General features: G+C 35.6%; 1 protein-coding gene across 1 annotated transcript in view; it reads right to left on the reverse strand.

Annotated features, from left to right (window-relative positions):
* Positions 1-16399, reverse strand: part of LOC148879219 (ARM repeat superfamily protein) — a 129608-nt gene that overhangs the window by 72935 nt on the left and 40274 nt on the right. Inside the window, exons 10-12 of the mRNA XM_088974156.1 lie at positions 11260-11340; positions 11092-11144; positions 841-910 (exon numbers count right to left, since the gene is read on the reverse strand). Of these exons, the coding sequence (XP_088830282.1) occupies positions 841-910; positions 11092-11144; positions 11260-11340 (204 nt within the window). The remainder of the gene's footprint in view (positions 1-840; positions 911-11091; positions 11145-11259; positions 11341-16399) is intronic.

The following is a 16399-nucleotide window of genomic DNA, read 5'->3' on the forward strand; positions in this document are numbered from 1 at the left end:
TTGTTCGTTTCCTCTTAACTCTTATCTCTTAAGAGGAATCTTTTAACTTTAAGAGAAAAATGGTTGTTCATTTCCTCTTATCTCTTATCTCTTAAAGTGCAATTATACAACATTTTGTTTTCCAATGATGCCCCCAAAAAGACAAACAATAACTCATATATGGGGTCAAAATGGATATTTGATCATTTTCAGAATTCAGAATTCAGAACAACATTCTCTGCATTCGGAGTTTAGAGGAAAAAAAAGTTCACCAATACCAATATACCTCTTAATGTAATTATTGCACTTTTAGATGTCAGACTTCAGAGCAAATGAACAGGCCCTAAGAGAATAGGGCTTCAGACTCTCTCAATCGAGAGACACAAGACACAATTGCCACCCATATTAGATTATATTCATAAAAGAATAAAATTACACAAATACCACTGACTATATGACTTAAGAACAGAGATAATAAAAACCATAATTAAGAGAAGGGAAAATACTAAAATAACCCTGCACACACTTTAATTTAACATATTGTGATCCTGAAATTAATCACAACACTCAATTGTAGTATTTGGACGTGTTTTAATGAAGTTTAGGAGCATGTATCTGCAGTTGGTGTTCGTATGATCTCAAAGGACCTGAGTGTGGTGTTCAGTGCCCAAAGTTCTCTCTGCATAGGTGACTTTATCCCAAGGGATAGTAGAAAGTATCATATCTTTCCTTCCATATATCTTCACATTTATACTTGATGAACTTTTTGATTACTTATAAAGAACTAGCAAAGAAAACTCTGCAACATAAAGAAGAAAAGAAAGAGAATGAAAATATGCAAAGAAGCAAGATATATTTGACCTGTATACTTGATACAACTCGAGCAAGAGCTTTCACCATACCCTCCACAACATTGGTGTTCTTAGGGTCCCTACAATTCAAATAAGTAAAATGGTAAGTACAAACATGATGAAACTGCATTGTTGATAAGAAAGAAAAAAAAAAGTGAATCTAAACTAGATGATAAGGGCTAAAATATGACACTGATACATGTCATAACAATCATCTTCCTCACAGTTTAGATGAAAAACCCAAGATGCTGCATACAAAGCATTACTCTTACAGACACACTGTTGTGAATCTTGTGATAGTATCAAAGTCTTTGGGCCTTAGCCCACCTTGGGCTGTCAACCTCACAAATCTTTTTTTAGGGTTAGTTTACATATATATACCCTGTATATTTAGGAAACTACTTAGATATACCCTGAACTTTCAAAACCTTCTTATATATACCTTGTTCACCGGCCCCACATAACATATATAGGACCACCATTAATGGACCATTTAGAACCGTTAGTAACTTGCTCTAAATGTTTTTATAATGCCAATCTTGCCCTTATAAATAAAAACCAAAACCCATCAAACCCTAAACAGGGGAACAAGAAAAGCACCAAAAATAAATTCAGGAAAAAAACCTAAAAAAATATCTGAACAAGTTTTATTCTCCAAGTGGTAAAGGCCTTTATTCATGAAAATGTGCAAGTAGTAGACCAAACTAATTGGAGACTTGTGAAGGCCACCCATTTTCGCTGCAATATAAGCAGTGGTCGTTCTCAGATGACATGGTCATTCTTAGATGGCTTTCCCAAACCACATAAGCCCTGCTTTCTAGATTTGGGGAAACAAAAGGATTTGGACATGGCCACTGTCTATGTTTCAGGTTGAGAGAGACTCATTCACTACCATTTGAGTAGTGAGATTTTTTATATGGAGGCAAAGGGGGATTAAGTTTGAGAAACATTTGAAGAGATGTTTCTGTGACTACAGGTAATAGGCAAAGACCAAATTTTAGCATTATTTATTAAAACTTAAAAGAAAGAAAAAGAAAAAAAGCAAAAATTAAGAAATGTCAATGTCATACACAAAGAGGAAGGCAGGAGTCCCTCAATCGTTCTCACAGTCACAGGTGCTTCAGTAGAAGCATCCTCTTTCTCTCATATCCCCCTTCTCTCTCTCTTCTTCTTCTTTTCCTCCCCCTCCTTTGGTTCCTGTCACCACCAAGCTAGCAGCAGTGGTTCCTTTCCCTCAGTCTCCTCCCTCTCATTCTCCCCTCTTTCTCTTTTTCATTCTCTCTCCACCTCCATCAGTTTCTAACTTTGAAAAAAGAAAAAGAAAGAAAGAAAATGGTTTATTTTGAAAATTTAATAAACATCAAAGGGCATTTTTGTCTTTTATATTTTATCAGATGGATTTAACCTTTGAAAAGTCAACAAGGTGTGTATAAGTAGGTTTTGAAAGTTCAGGGTACATTTAAGTAGTTTCCTAAATATACAGGGTATATAAGTAAATATTAGGAACAATCAAGGAAATTTTAGTCATAATATAGCTGCAGTATATCCCACTTGTGTACACAAATCTTGTTCCACCATTTTTACATTGTTGATTGATAATATAAGAAATAATTGGACCAAGTAGCAATCCATAAACGTGATATCACACTCAAATATATATATAAACCAGTATATAAATTCTGTTAAACCTTTCCACAGTTCTGCTATACCTTTTAATTAAAAACTTTATTAAAAAACAGAAGAGTACATCTAGAATATAACGATGAGCTAGCACCCTTAATTGGAACTAATAACAAAAAAAAAATTCATTAGCTATCATCTCCACAAGGCAATACAATTGTATCCAATAATCTAGAACCAAACTCTGCCCTATCAACTTCTTTAGGCACAGTAAGAACCATAACCCAATCAACAATTAGATTTCCAATGTCCACACATATCTTTTCACAGATTTTTCATTTGTCCTCAAACAGGATTCTGCATCTTTCCTTCCATTATCCCAACATATTGCACAGAATTAAAAAAGAAAAAATTATGTCATTCCTCATCCCTTGAAGCTTTGACCATTGAGCAAAAAATTGTTCTCGACTTTGTAACTGTGGAACTTGAAATCCAAACAAAAAAGTGAAAAAGAACCATAATTCCATTGCTACCTTGCAATGGATAAGTGTGTCAACGTTTCTTCATTGCTGCAACATAAATAGCATAGACCAGTCAAATGGTCAGCTGTTAGAATGCTATCTAATGGAATCAGCCAAGCAAAAACATCCACTTACTTGAAGGGACAGGAATAACCCAGACCCCATTAATCTCTGAAATCTCCACTTGATTCCTAATAAATGCATTTTAGAAGGATTTAACCGAAACACACCCATTCTGCACTCCTTCCACCATCTAATATCCCCTTCCATTACTGATATACTTTCTGCTTCAATCTTACTTAATAACATAATGCACTCCTCTACCTCTCTCTCCCTCTCTCTCCAATAAAAGTCCCGCCAGTTCATTATTTCTTTCAGATGGGGTTTCAATTTCACTTAAGGTTATCTTTATTGTTTTCATCACTTTGTTATCTTAAACTTTAAAGGACAGAAGAAAAGAAATGGAGACTGACAAGAGCTTAGCTTAGATTGTAGTGGAAGAAGGATGAGAAGAGTGACTTTTACTGAGGAAGGCGATTGAAAAAGGACAAAAAAGGTCAAGGGTTTAACTTTTTCCACTTTATGTAATAATTTAGATTGAAGTTCCTTGCCTGTCCTATTTTACCCATTGTTATAAAGGTGGTGAGGGAAGGCAGAGCCAAACCGCTTTGCCTCAGCTGCCTTATAGTTGTTACCAGAATTTTACATATCAAATTTTATGAGGTGTACTGTGTACACCTCATCTAGACAGAACCAAATAGAAAAAGAAAAGTAAAAACTAATAACATAATAACTTATACTACTTTCCAAAATTCACGAAAATTTGGTTATTTAATTGGTTATAAATAAATAAAAACATTTTACACCTAAAAATTCTATCTCTCACTCTTAAGCCAGAAGCATCTCTTTGCTTTTATCTTACTAAATATGATAATCCTAATGTGCCACTCTGTCTCAATGAACCACATATGAGAATATAATTTCCATTCATATATTTTTTGATAAATAAGATAAGATAAATTTCATTAATAGAAAACTAATGCAGTTACAAGCTTCCCATGGAGAGGCATGAGCTGCATCCTGTCCTAACAGCAGGAAGAAAGACAAAAGATAGAAAACAGATTCAGTCTACAATTGAGCCCAATACAAACTTTCCCTGTTTACCCCTTGCTTTGCAAGACCATCAGCCAGAGTTTGCTAATCTCCCCATCCATTGTATTCTCACCGTCAAGCTCCTTATCAGGCAGTTGAATTTTTTAATTTCATTCTTAAAACACCACACTATAGAGTCCGGGTTTTGTAGCCAGCCCACTACCACCTTGGATTCCCCTTCTATTATCAACTGTTCCACACCTATCTGCACTGCTAGCTGTACTCCCTGGATAGAGGCTGCAACCTGCAAGTCCCATCCTAGTAGAGTTTCCAACTCCTATGGGTCCCAAGTAAATAAGAACCACATTCCCAGCCTCATTCCTCAGTACCCCTCCCACCCCTGACGGACCTGGATTACCAAGACTACTGCCATCAAAATTCAGCTTCAAGAAGCTTTCAGGAGGGGGTTCCCAAGCCATGCTCACTTTAGTCTTTATGGATGAACAATTAGCCACAGCTAACCAATTCCTCCAAATATCATTAAATGAGAATTCATGGAATAGGTCCAGTGATTTTAGCCACAGGATCACCCTATTTAGAATGCAGTCCATCTCTTCTAGACTTCTCTCCTTCTCTTGGAAAATTCCGATATTCCTTTCTTCCCACACAAACCAGATCAGCGCTGCTCTTGCACACCTCCACATAATTCTTCCTCTTCTATGACGCCAAGGGAAGAAAACAGGATCAAAAATCAAACTTGCATCTGCTGGCCTAAACAACCTGCACCCAAACAATGAGAAGAACCACTCCCATAACTCTGCAGTAAATGAACAAGATATTAGTAGATGGTTACAGTCCTCACCATACCTGCACATGGTTTAAAATGTAAATGTCGATGTCGATGGAAATGTCGCTTACCAAAATATAGGACATATGTCGGAAATGTCGGAATTGTCGAGGGGAAATATTGTAAAAATTAGAGACATTGTGGAAATATTATGAAATATGTGGAAATATACAAAGATATTTTGTAAAATGATAAAAGAAGCATTAATACATATTTCTAGATTATTATCTTATTCCCAACCATTATATAAAGTTAAGAAACTAAGACCAATAACAAATTAGTAAATGACGATTTACTGATTTATTATGCATTTTGATGTTTTTACAAGGTTATCTGATATTTTCTTTTCTTATTTTTAGTTCTGAATTATTATAAATTCTAATAAGTTTATTTCACACTAGTAAATAGAAATACATTTATTCTGATTTTTTAAATATTAAAGTTATAATACATTATGTTTTATTATAAATTTAATAAACTGATTTTCCTTTTTGTAGTATTAAGATTATGATAAATTCTGATTTCTTATAAAACTTAATGAATTTATTATGATTTTTAATACTAAATTTATAATAAATTATGATTTAGTATAAAATTTATTAAATTTATTCTGATTTTTTATATTAAATGTAGAATATGGTTTATTATAAAATTTAATAAACATTTTCTGATTTTAATAAATATTTTAAAAATAATAACTAGTTAATATTTTATTAGTTGAAAAATATTTTATGTTTTATATTATAAAGTAATTAATTTATTCTTTTGTTTTTATATTTCGTTAATTCTTTTTATAAATATTTTATTTGAAATATTAATGGAATAATCTATATTAATATACTGTATTATATTAATATAATATACTAATATATTATATTTTTAATGTACATTAGTAAACATCCTGTCGACATAATAGGAAAAACTGTATTTTTTTTGTTATTTGGACTGATTTGGTCGACATTTCCGAAATATAGGAAACGTCGACCGACATAATGTAATTTTTATATTACCATATATTTTCATGTCGGTGAGCCTCGACATCAACATATGTCGGGCGACATTAGTGACATTTGGCAACATTTGAAACCATGGACCTGCAAAGAATACACCAAGAAGGTGAGAGATAGAGAAAAGGTCTTCTCTTTTGTAGAATGTCTAAGGTGTTTATTTTCCCATAATGCACTTCCCAGCAAAAAGCCATAACCATAGGGGGGACAAGCCTACACCAGATTTCCTTAAGAGGGAAAGGTTGGCTGGGGTAGACTGAGTAATGGATTTAAAGAAAGAAGAGATAAGAAGGATCCATTCAGCTTGGGTGTCCAAATCAGTTTATCAGATTCAGAAGGGTCCAAACACACTGTATCAAGTAGGCTTAGCAGATTTATTAGGGACACAATTTCCTCTTCCCTTAAACCTCTACGAAACCCAAAGTCCCAATTTGGTGTTAATGGATTATTCATAATGGAAAAAAACTTTGACCCAAACATCCCAAGTATCCTCCCAAAATAAGACACAGTTACCATTACAAACATCATACCTAACAAAACTGAGAAACTGAGGAAGAATGCCATGAATAGCTTTCCATGGTGTTGCCAAGGTTTCCCGCCATGATACTCTAGCATCCCATCCATTTTCTGAGTGACCATGAATACTACCCACCACCTCATGCCAAGGTCTCTCTCTCCACTGGCCACCTCCACAGCCACTTCCCTAGCAGTGCTTTATTTTTTTAATCAAATTCTCTAACCCCAATCCCCCCTCCTCTTTATTCTGGCATACCACCTCCCATTTCATCAAGTGATCCTTCTTACTTTCCCCCAACTCCCAAAGGAAATATCTCATCAAATTCATTAGCTTCTTAGCTTCCCTAGGTGGTATCCTAAACATAGACAGGAAATAGGTTGGTAGGTGAGCAAATGTGGCTCTTATCAACGTGATTCTAGCCCCCAAGGATATATAGTTTTTTTTTCCATGAGGTTTACTTCTTTTGGAACCTCTCTACCACTGGACACCAAAAGCTACTCTCCCTAGGATTTTCCCCTAACGGAAGCCCCAAGTAGGTCATAGGTCAAGACAAAATAGATCACCCTAAGCTTCTTGCTATAGCCTCTACCTCACTGTCCTCCAAGTTAACACCAGCTACACAACTCTTTCCAAAGTTGATACTCAAATTTGACAATCTCTCAAAGCTTCTAACCTGCTCCTTGAGATTTCTCACTTTTTCAATATCATCCCCATCATAGAAAAACAGAATATCATTTGCAAATTGGAGATGGGTAACAGGAATACCATCCCTACCTATTCTCCACCCTTTAATCACATCTTCTCTGCTAGCCTTTGAGATCATTCTACTAAGCACCTCTACTATTAGAGTGAAGAGGAAAGGTGATAGAGGGTCCCCTTGTCTAATACCTCTACAAGCTAGGAAGAAGTCCTTCACCACTCCATTAACCAGGATAGAGTAATGGCAAGAACTAACACATCCAAAAATCCAATTGCACCACTTATTCCCAAAGCCATATTCACCTATGACATGTGACAGTGGGAAAAATAATAGCTATGATTCTTCTTTAAACCAAAATTAAAATAAAAATAAATAAAACAGAAATTATCAATGCAATAAAAATTGCACAAATGTGTCCAACCCTTCATCCACTATCACATACAAGCCATTTAGTTCCAATACAAAGGTTGTATATGATGAAAAATACTATTTTTGAGAAAAGGTAGAAGTATATTGTAATATTAAAGTGTATGATACACCCGATACAGGGTGTATCATATCGGTATTGACCAAGGGGGATACGAGAAATGCTACAACTAGGCCCAAATCCCCCGAGTCGTGCATATTGCCCCGATATGCACTCATACCAGCCTGTATCGTATTGTTTTGACCGATACAAACCAATAAGAACATATACTGAACGTGTTTCCACTTTTGCCTCTATGTTTAAAAAATGCAGTTGTCATGATTCGAACACAAATCACCCAGCACGCAAACCTTAAACCACTAGGCCAACCTTCATCTTATTATAATAAATGAAATAATATAATCACTTCTACATGTAATCCAAACAAATAACATATATCTATGTTCAACAATTCCAACTAAAGATGAAAAAATAATATTCAAAATTATTGTTTTGTAAACTAATGGAATAAATAATTTCTCAACTCCACACTCATACGAAAAGGTGGTTTTTAATGTCAAGAAATTTATACAAATAAAAATATTAATAATAGAATAATTCTTTTAGTACTTAAAATTTATAAATTTGAACATGACATGTATTTTAAAATCTTTATAAATTCTTAATTAATAATTTTAATTTACACCAAATAACAGCATATTGATTATTTACAAAAATAAAAATAATGTTTACAAAATACTTGAGAATATAATATAAATTGAATTTGTCAAATCCAGTACTATACTTTCATATCAAAAAATTATTTTTTTATTTCATAAAATTTATATACATAAAAATATTAATAATGGAAAATTTATTTTAGTAATTAAAATAATGAATTTGCATATGATATGTATCTTAAAAATTTTAATACATTTGATATATTTTAAGTTAAGATTATATATTTTTATAAATTGTTAATCAATATTCTAATTACATTTTATAATAACATATTTATTGTTTACAAAAATAAAAAAAATAATGTTTACCAAACATTTGAGAATTAATTTTACTTGAATTTTTTGTTAATGATAAAAATTAAAAATAGTAAAATAGGAAATAATTCACATATAATAGTTGCTTATACTTTGTGCCTTGAAATTCAATAGAAAATAATATAATAATAGCTTTCTGCATGTATTAATTTCTAAAAATAAATATAATATGTTCTAGGACTCTTGATGGATACATTAGCAATAAAATTGTATGATTTCTATGTATCCCGCTATATCAATTGATAATTCTTCACATATACCATTAGAATATACATTTCATATGTAATCTATACATTAATTATGGTTATTTTGAACTTACATATAATGTTGTTAATATATTTGTGGAATTTATATGCATTTCCCAACGTATCCAAGCGTCTTCATATTTTTTTGTTTGCATCCATGTGTTTCCAATGTGTATCCATATCCATATTCGTATCCGAGTGGTCTGATACAATACCCGATACCGACACTTTAATCCTTGGTTTGTAGAAAGGTGTGGAAGGGTGTCTTCCCTATACAGTGAGGGAACATAGAAAAAGAGAGTTGGGATGTTGTGGAAGCCCTTGCAAACTGAGTGCCATGAATAGAGGTGTAAACAATATTCGAAAATCTGAATTTGAATATTATAAATGGTTGAAGTCAAATCTCATATTCTTATTTTTTAATTTATTGAATTCAATTCAGATACAAATGAATAGCTAAGCCATCTGCAAAGGAATTTGCACTTCTCTTCCCATGTGTATCGAACTTCAATGTCCTTAGTAGCCATTTAAATTTCCTCTTTTCATTGTTGTAGTTCTAGAGCCTAGAGTTGTCTTCTTTTGGCCAGCTCACTACAGTCTCAGAGTCTCCTTCTATGATTAGTTTATTGGCATTTAGATCTTTAGCCCTTTGTACCCCTTCAAGAGCTACTAAAATCTCAGCACTCAAATAATCTCCCACTCCGATTGGGCTAGAGAACATGGCTAACACATTCCCTTTTTCGTCCCTTATAACTCCCCGTATACCCAAGGGCCCTGGATTGCCCATGCTGCTGCCATCAAAATTCAGCTTCATAAAACCGAGAGATGGAAGTTTCCAAATTCCTTCCATTTTCTTAGCAAATCATCCATTGAGAATTCTACAAACAGATCCAATATTTTCAACTAATGTATTACCCTTATATGAGTCACCTCTTAACACTGCTTCCAAGCTTATCTCCTTTTTTGATAAAATCCTTGAATTTCTTTCTTCCCAAATAGACCAACATACAGCAGCCCTAACACATCTGCACATAATCCTTGCCCTTTTTGTTGACTAGTTGGAGGGATGGGAAGTAAATAAGCTTTGCACATTCGTTGGTGAAGTCCACCTGCACCCAAACAAAGAAGTAAACCATTCCCAAATAGAGTTCGAAAGTTCACAGGAAATTAGCAAGTGAAAACTAGACTCACCAACAGCTTTACAAAGGACACACTAGTGAGGAAACAAACATCTATTGGGCCTTTTTCTTTGAAACAAATCACCTTTGTTAACTCTTTCCAAGAAGGCTTCCCAATAGAAACTCCCAACCTTCAGAAGAATAGGTTGAAACCACACCTCTTTGACAGGGAAAGACAAACCAAGAGGAACAGCTGGTTGTGTTATGGCTTTAAAGAATGAAGCACAATTAAAGGAACCAAAAGGAGAAAGGGCCCAAATTCTATTGTCTATCTTTCTTGGCTCTAGGAAAACCCCATCAAGGATGGACAACAGAGTTAAGGTACTGTCCAATTCTATGTCCCTAATATCTCTTCTCAGGCCCAAGTTCCACCCAAACCCAAAGGTTGAGTTAGAGAGTACAAGGAAGGTGGATACCGGTTTATTCTTAAAAGGAAGAGATAGCAAAGAGAGCCGGAAATTGACCTTTGAAAGGATGATCCGCAAACCAAACATGTTCCCAAAACTTGATGAAATTCCTTGAGTGCAAATCATACCTGAACCAGGGAGAAAACAGAGGCAAGATACCTTGGATTGCTTTACAGGGTGATGCCCTTGTAGTCCTTGCCAGAATCCCAAAGTCCCAATATTCTCTACAAATCCATGAATACTACCTACTATCATAGCCCACAACTTTTCTTTTTCTAGTGAAAATCTCCAGACATTTCCCTAATAAAACTAAATTTCTCTTCCTTATATTCCCAATGTCAAGGCCTCCATCCTTCTTACTCTTGCAAACCACCTCCCACCCAACCCTACGGTCATTTTTCTCTTTGGTCATTATTACAGATGAAAAAACATGTGTACAAAAAGTACTACATGCCCGAATATATAAATAGAGAAAATTATGATACTATCCCAAATTCCTTATGCATATTCTATTAATGTATATATGGTTTTCTCCATAGTTATTAGGACATTTGCTCTGTCCACCAAAGAGGAATTCCCAGATTCATCATTGGATTCCAATTATCAGCACAAGAAGTCAACATGGCCAACAAAAAAAGAATATCAGATTCAGAGCCAAAAGCTTACATGTCAAAATTCTGGAAAAGAAGACGCAATGTCCTAACCTCCACACAGAAGCCCTGCCAAACCAAAATGTTTCCTGATTATCATATCCAGATCCATAAGAAACCATCTTATAATTAAATAAATTATATTATGCTCTGAGGTAATAAACGATAAATGGGACAGATTTACCCTCAGAACTTCAAGGACAAGAATCCGATGCCATAGTGACAAATCAAGAGATGTAAACCTTATTAACATGCTGAGGAAAACCTGCATTTTGAAATGAAAGCAAAAGAAATTATATTAACATCAAAAATTTTAGATCCTAATACATAAAATTTGACCATTTTATTGGGTTATGCAGAGCTTGTAGTAGAATAGAGATGCATAAGTTGTATGGAGTGGCTGAAAGGTCGTCAGTCCCATGGTCCTACATGAAGGAACTAAGATCCTTGGTGTCACTGGATTCCTAAGACTACAAATTCTTCCACTGATGCTCTTGCAAAAGAAGGGGCTAGTAGAACTGGCTTATACATTTTCCCCCTGTATGTATATGTAACCTGCTAGTTCAATCCAGCCAACCGTGCCAGTCTTTATTTATTTGCAATAAAATGCCTAAAACCATTATCAATTAAATATGTTCCAGTAACACAGCTCACTCCTAAACCTATGTCTATGATGCAAGAATAAGACTTTTTTATGGATATGAAAGAATAAGATATTTTATCAGTAATAATCAAAAGAGTTTTATTAATGATGAGATAAATATTACAAGGAACTAATATGGTAGCTTTTCCAAATCTAAGATATACAACTACTACTGCAAACGTAGTTCTTAGTCTCTGATGCCTTGAGAATTACTCCCCATAGGCACAATAATATCTACATATACAACCAAAGTAATACTTCCGACCAACGTTGTCAAACTACTATGATTTACGATAGGATTCACAATTTGAATTGTGATTTCCAAGGGTTTCGATTTGAATCTTATGTCTGAATCCTTTTCTACAAAAATCGTTTTAATCCTATGATTTGATTCATAAATGTTATGATTTATATGATCATTTTGATTCACTATGATAAAAATAAATTCAATTAAGAATTAGTTCTCTCAAGGGAAGCTTGTTTTAAAGGCCTTATTAGAAAATGATTTGTTTATGTTATTTAAGACCAAGCATTGAGTTTATTTTCCATCATATGTAGGTTAAAGAGTCATTGTATGTGAATTATTTGATTTTCAAGTCAAACTTGATTATACCATCCTATGCTTCTGTTGCACAAGTGGTAAATTTTGTTGTTTTAGGTAGAATTTTAGGTGATTCATCACAAAAAAATCTATTGTTTTAGGTACATATATGGTAGATATGCATTAAAAATAGGGTAAACAACTTTCCTATACATACATACATACATATATATATATATATATATATATATATATATGTGTGTGTGTGTGTGTGTGTGTGTGTGTGTGTGTGTCCTTTTAACATATCTGCATTTAATTTTTTTAACAAGTAAAAAATGGAAATAATCTTATGATTCACAACTTGATTCAATTCAACTTTCTCTACAATTTACAATACGATTACGATTTTCAAAACATTGCTTCCAACATCAAATGTCCTAATAAAAACAAAGTAATCAGACAAGCATTTTATAATCATCATCTAAGCCTTATCCCCAACTATATGGGGTCTGCTACATGAATCCCTGTTTTGCCAGTCTGTTCTATTTAATGCCATATCCATTGTTAAACTTCAAGAGCTTAGGGTGTTGTAGGTGGTCTTCTATGCATATGACCAAACCATCAGTTGAAAAACAGTCCTAGAAGTAGGGACTGTGTTTGAAACAAAGAAAACTAGCAAGAGAGGATTAGAGAAGAGAGAGCTGCGGCAAGAAGAGTTAGAGGATGAGGAGTTCGAACTTAACCTCCCTCTAACTCTCTAATACACTTTTATTAAGTTAATCTTTTAGTAATTACAAGAGAGGTCCTTAGTTGGACAAGAAATTACAAAAGAGGAACATAAAAGAGTATGGGCCCAGAATAAGGCCCATTACAGAGAACATAAAGATAATATACAGTAACAGCCTATGGGCCATTCGGCCCATCTTCTCTACACTCCCCTTCAAGCTGAGCATAGATGTCAATCATGCCCAGCTTGCTAGTATCATGATGAAGTCTTGCCTTGGAGATGCCTTTGGTGAGAAAGTCTGCCAATTGTCCTTCAGAGGCAACGAATGGAAGGCACACTTCTCCGGAGGAGACCCTTTCACAAATAAAATGTCTATCAACTTCAATATGTTTGGTTCGATCATGTTGTACCGGGTTGTAAGCAATGTTGATGGCAGCCTGATTATCACAGTACAACATCATGGGTCTGTCATGATCAATCCCAAGTTCCTCCATTAAGGACCTTAGCCACAACAATTCCGAGACCCCATGTGCCATGACCCTATACTCTGCTTCTGCAGAAGATCTGGCCACAACAGATTGTTTCTTACTCCTCCAAGAGACAACATTACCAGCCACCAGACTGCAATATCCTGAAGTAGAACTTCTGTCATCCATATTTCCAGTCCAATCAGCATCAGTATAGGCTTCAAGTTTCAAGTGGTCATGCTTGGTAAATAGGATTCCTTTCCCTGGAGAGCCTTTCAGATAGCACAAAATCAGTTTTGCTGCTGCCATATGAGTATCTCTAGGAGCATGCATGAATTGGCTAATGCAACTGACAGCATACGCAATATCTGGTCTAGTCATGCACAGGTACAGAAGCTTCCCAAGAAGTCTCTGAAAAACCCCAAGTTTGTGACTCATATCAATGGGAGTTGCAGCTGGTCTTGCACCCAGTTTTCCAGTTGCAGACAATAAACCGGATCTGGCAACTTCTATGCCAAGGAAGTATCTCAACTCCCCCAGATCCTTAATCTCAAATTCTGTACGGAGGAAAGACTTAAGAGCCAGAATGCCTGAGGCATCATCACCAGTCACTATAATGTCATCAACATACACAATGAGATACACTGCCAAAGATCTACTTTTCTTCACAAACAGAGTATGATCCAACTGTGTCTAAACATAGCCGAATTTAACAAGTGCAGCTCTAAATCTCTCAAACCAGGCTCTAGGAGATTGTTTAAGACCATAAAGAGATTTCTTCAATCTGCATACCTTTCCTTGCATATCTTTCCCATACATCCCTGGGGGAAGACACATGTAGACTTCCTCATGTAAGTCACCATTCAAAAATGCATTCTTTACATCCAATTGATAGAGAGGCCAATCAAAGTGAGCTGCCAAAGATAAAAGAACCCTCACATATGTCATCTTGGCAACAGGGGCAAAAGTCTCCAGGTAGTCAATCTCATATGTTTGTGTATAGCCTTTTGCAACAAGCCTAGCCTTGTACCTCTCAATAGTTCCATCAGCCCTATATTTAATGGTGAAAACCCACTTGCACCCAACCGGATCCTTCCCTTCAGGCAAATCCACCACCTCCCAAATACCATTTGCATGTAGAGCATCCATTTCGGTTTCCATGGCATCTCTCCATTCTGGAATCCCAAGAGCTTCTGAGACAGACCTAGGAATGGGGTTAGAAGCAATAGAAGAGAGATAGGCAAAGTATGAAGGAGAAAGCAGGTCATAGGAAAGGTGTTTGGAAATGCAGTATGCAGTACATTTCCGCTTCCCTTTCCTAACAGCAATGGGGACATCAAGGTCTGGAAAAGATGAATCCAAAGGTAGTTGAAGCAATACATGTTATCTCATCTGTGATTGGGAATGTATGAGCTTCATCTGTTGTGAAGGAAACCACTTTCTCATTCCTGGATCTCTGCCTTTGATACACTTTGGGATTATGGATAGGGCGAGGGGGTAAAGAAATAGGGTCCCTGGGACAAGAGGTATGAAGTGATTGATCCTCCTTTGACTCATTTGGTGAGGATACAGGTTTGTCAAGAGACTCAACTGGGACAGGAAGAGGAAGAGCAAAAACTTGTGACAGACTCTCCCCCTGTGGACGATGTCCATCCTGAGAGGAACCATAAAAAGGAGAAAGCTCATTAAATGTAACATCCATAGAGACATGTCGGGTGCCAGTCTTTGGATCAAAACAGCAATAACCCTTTTGTGTGGGGGAGTAACCAAGGAAGATACATTTGTGGGCTTTCGGTTCAAACTTGTGTCTTTGCACACTTGGAATGTGAACATAGCAGGTACAGCCAAACACACGAAGAGGAATTGGGAAGAGAACCTTGTCTGGATGAAGAAGACTGAAAGGGGATTTAAACCCTAGAACCCTGAATGGCATATGGTTTATGAGATAGGTAGCAGTAAGTACAGCATCACCCCAAAATCTTGTGGGAACATGTGAGGCAAACAAAAGGCTCCTTGCAACTTCAACAATATGTCTATTTTTCCTCTCAGCAACTCCATTTTGTTCAGGGGTTCTAACACAGGAGCTTTGATGAATAACCCCCATGTCTGAAAGATACAAGGATAAACTCTTCTCAAAATACTCTTTTGCATTGTCAGATCTGAAAACCTTAATTCTGGTACCAAATTGAGTTAAAACAAGCTCATGAAATTGCCTCACAAGTCTTAGGACTTCATCCCGGGATTTCATTAAATATATCAAGGTGAATCTAGAGAAGTCATCAATAAACAAGATAAAAAATCCGTAACCTCCCATAGAGGATAAATGGTATGGCCCCCACACATCGGAGTGCACAATATGAAAAAAAAAAAGAGGATCTTTTATTGCTCACAGGGTAATTTTTTCTACAATGCTTTGACAACTGACAGGACTCACAATTGAGACTGGACACACTGACTCCCTTAAACAGTTTTGGAAACAAATGGCTTAAAGCAGAAAAAGGTAAATGACCCAACCGACAATGAATCAACATAATTTGACTAACAGACTCTGAAAAAGTAGAACCAAAAGCAACATTCTTGGGATGACCAAAGCATTGGCCAGGGGTGTCAAACAAGTATATTCCATTCGCTTCATGGCCACTCCCAATCACCTTCTGAGACTTCAGGTCCTGAAACACACAGTGAGAAGGGAAAAAGGTTACACAACAATTCAATGATTTGGTCAGGCTACTTACAGATAACAAATTGGTATTTAATTTAGGCACATGAAGAGTGGAAGATAAGAGTAAGGAGTCTGTAGCCTTGACAGTTCCCTTGCCGGAAATAGGGGCAAGAGAACCATCAGCAAAGGTGATTTTGTCACGGCCAGGAAGTAAATCATATGAAACAAATAAAGTGGAAAGGTTGGTCATGTGATCAGAAGCACCTGAGTCTATGATCCAAGGG

Source organism: Nelumbo lutea, chromosome 1 (assembly GCF_056320005.1).
Source record: "Nelumbo lutea isolate HS-2025 chromosome 1, American lotus-T2T, whole genome shotgun sequence".
Taxonomy (NCBI): Eukaryota; Viridiplantae; Streptophyta; class Magnoliopsida; order Proteales; family Nelumbonaceae; genus Nelumbo; species Nelumbo lutea.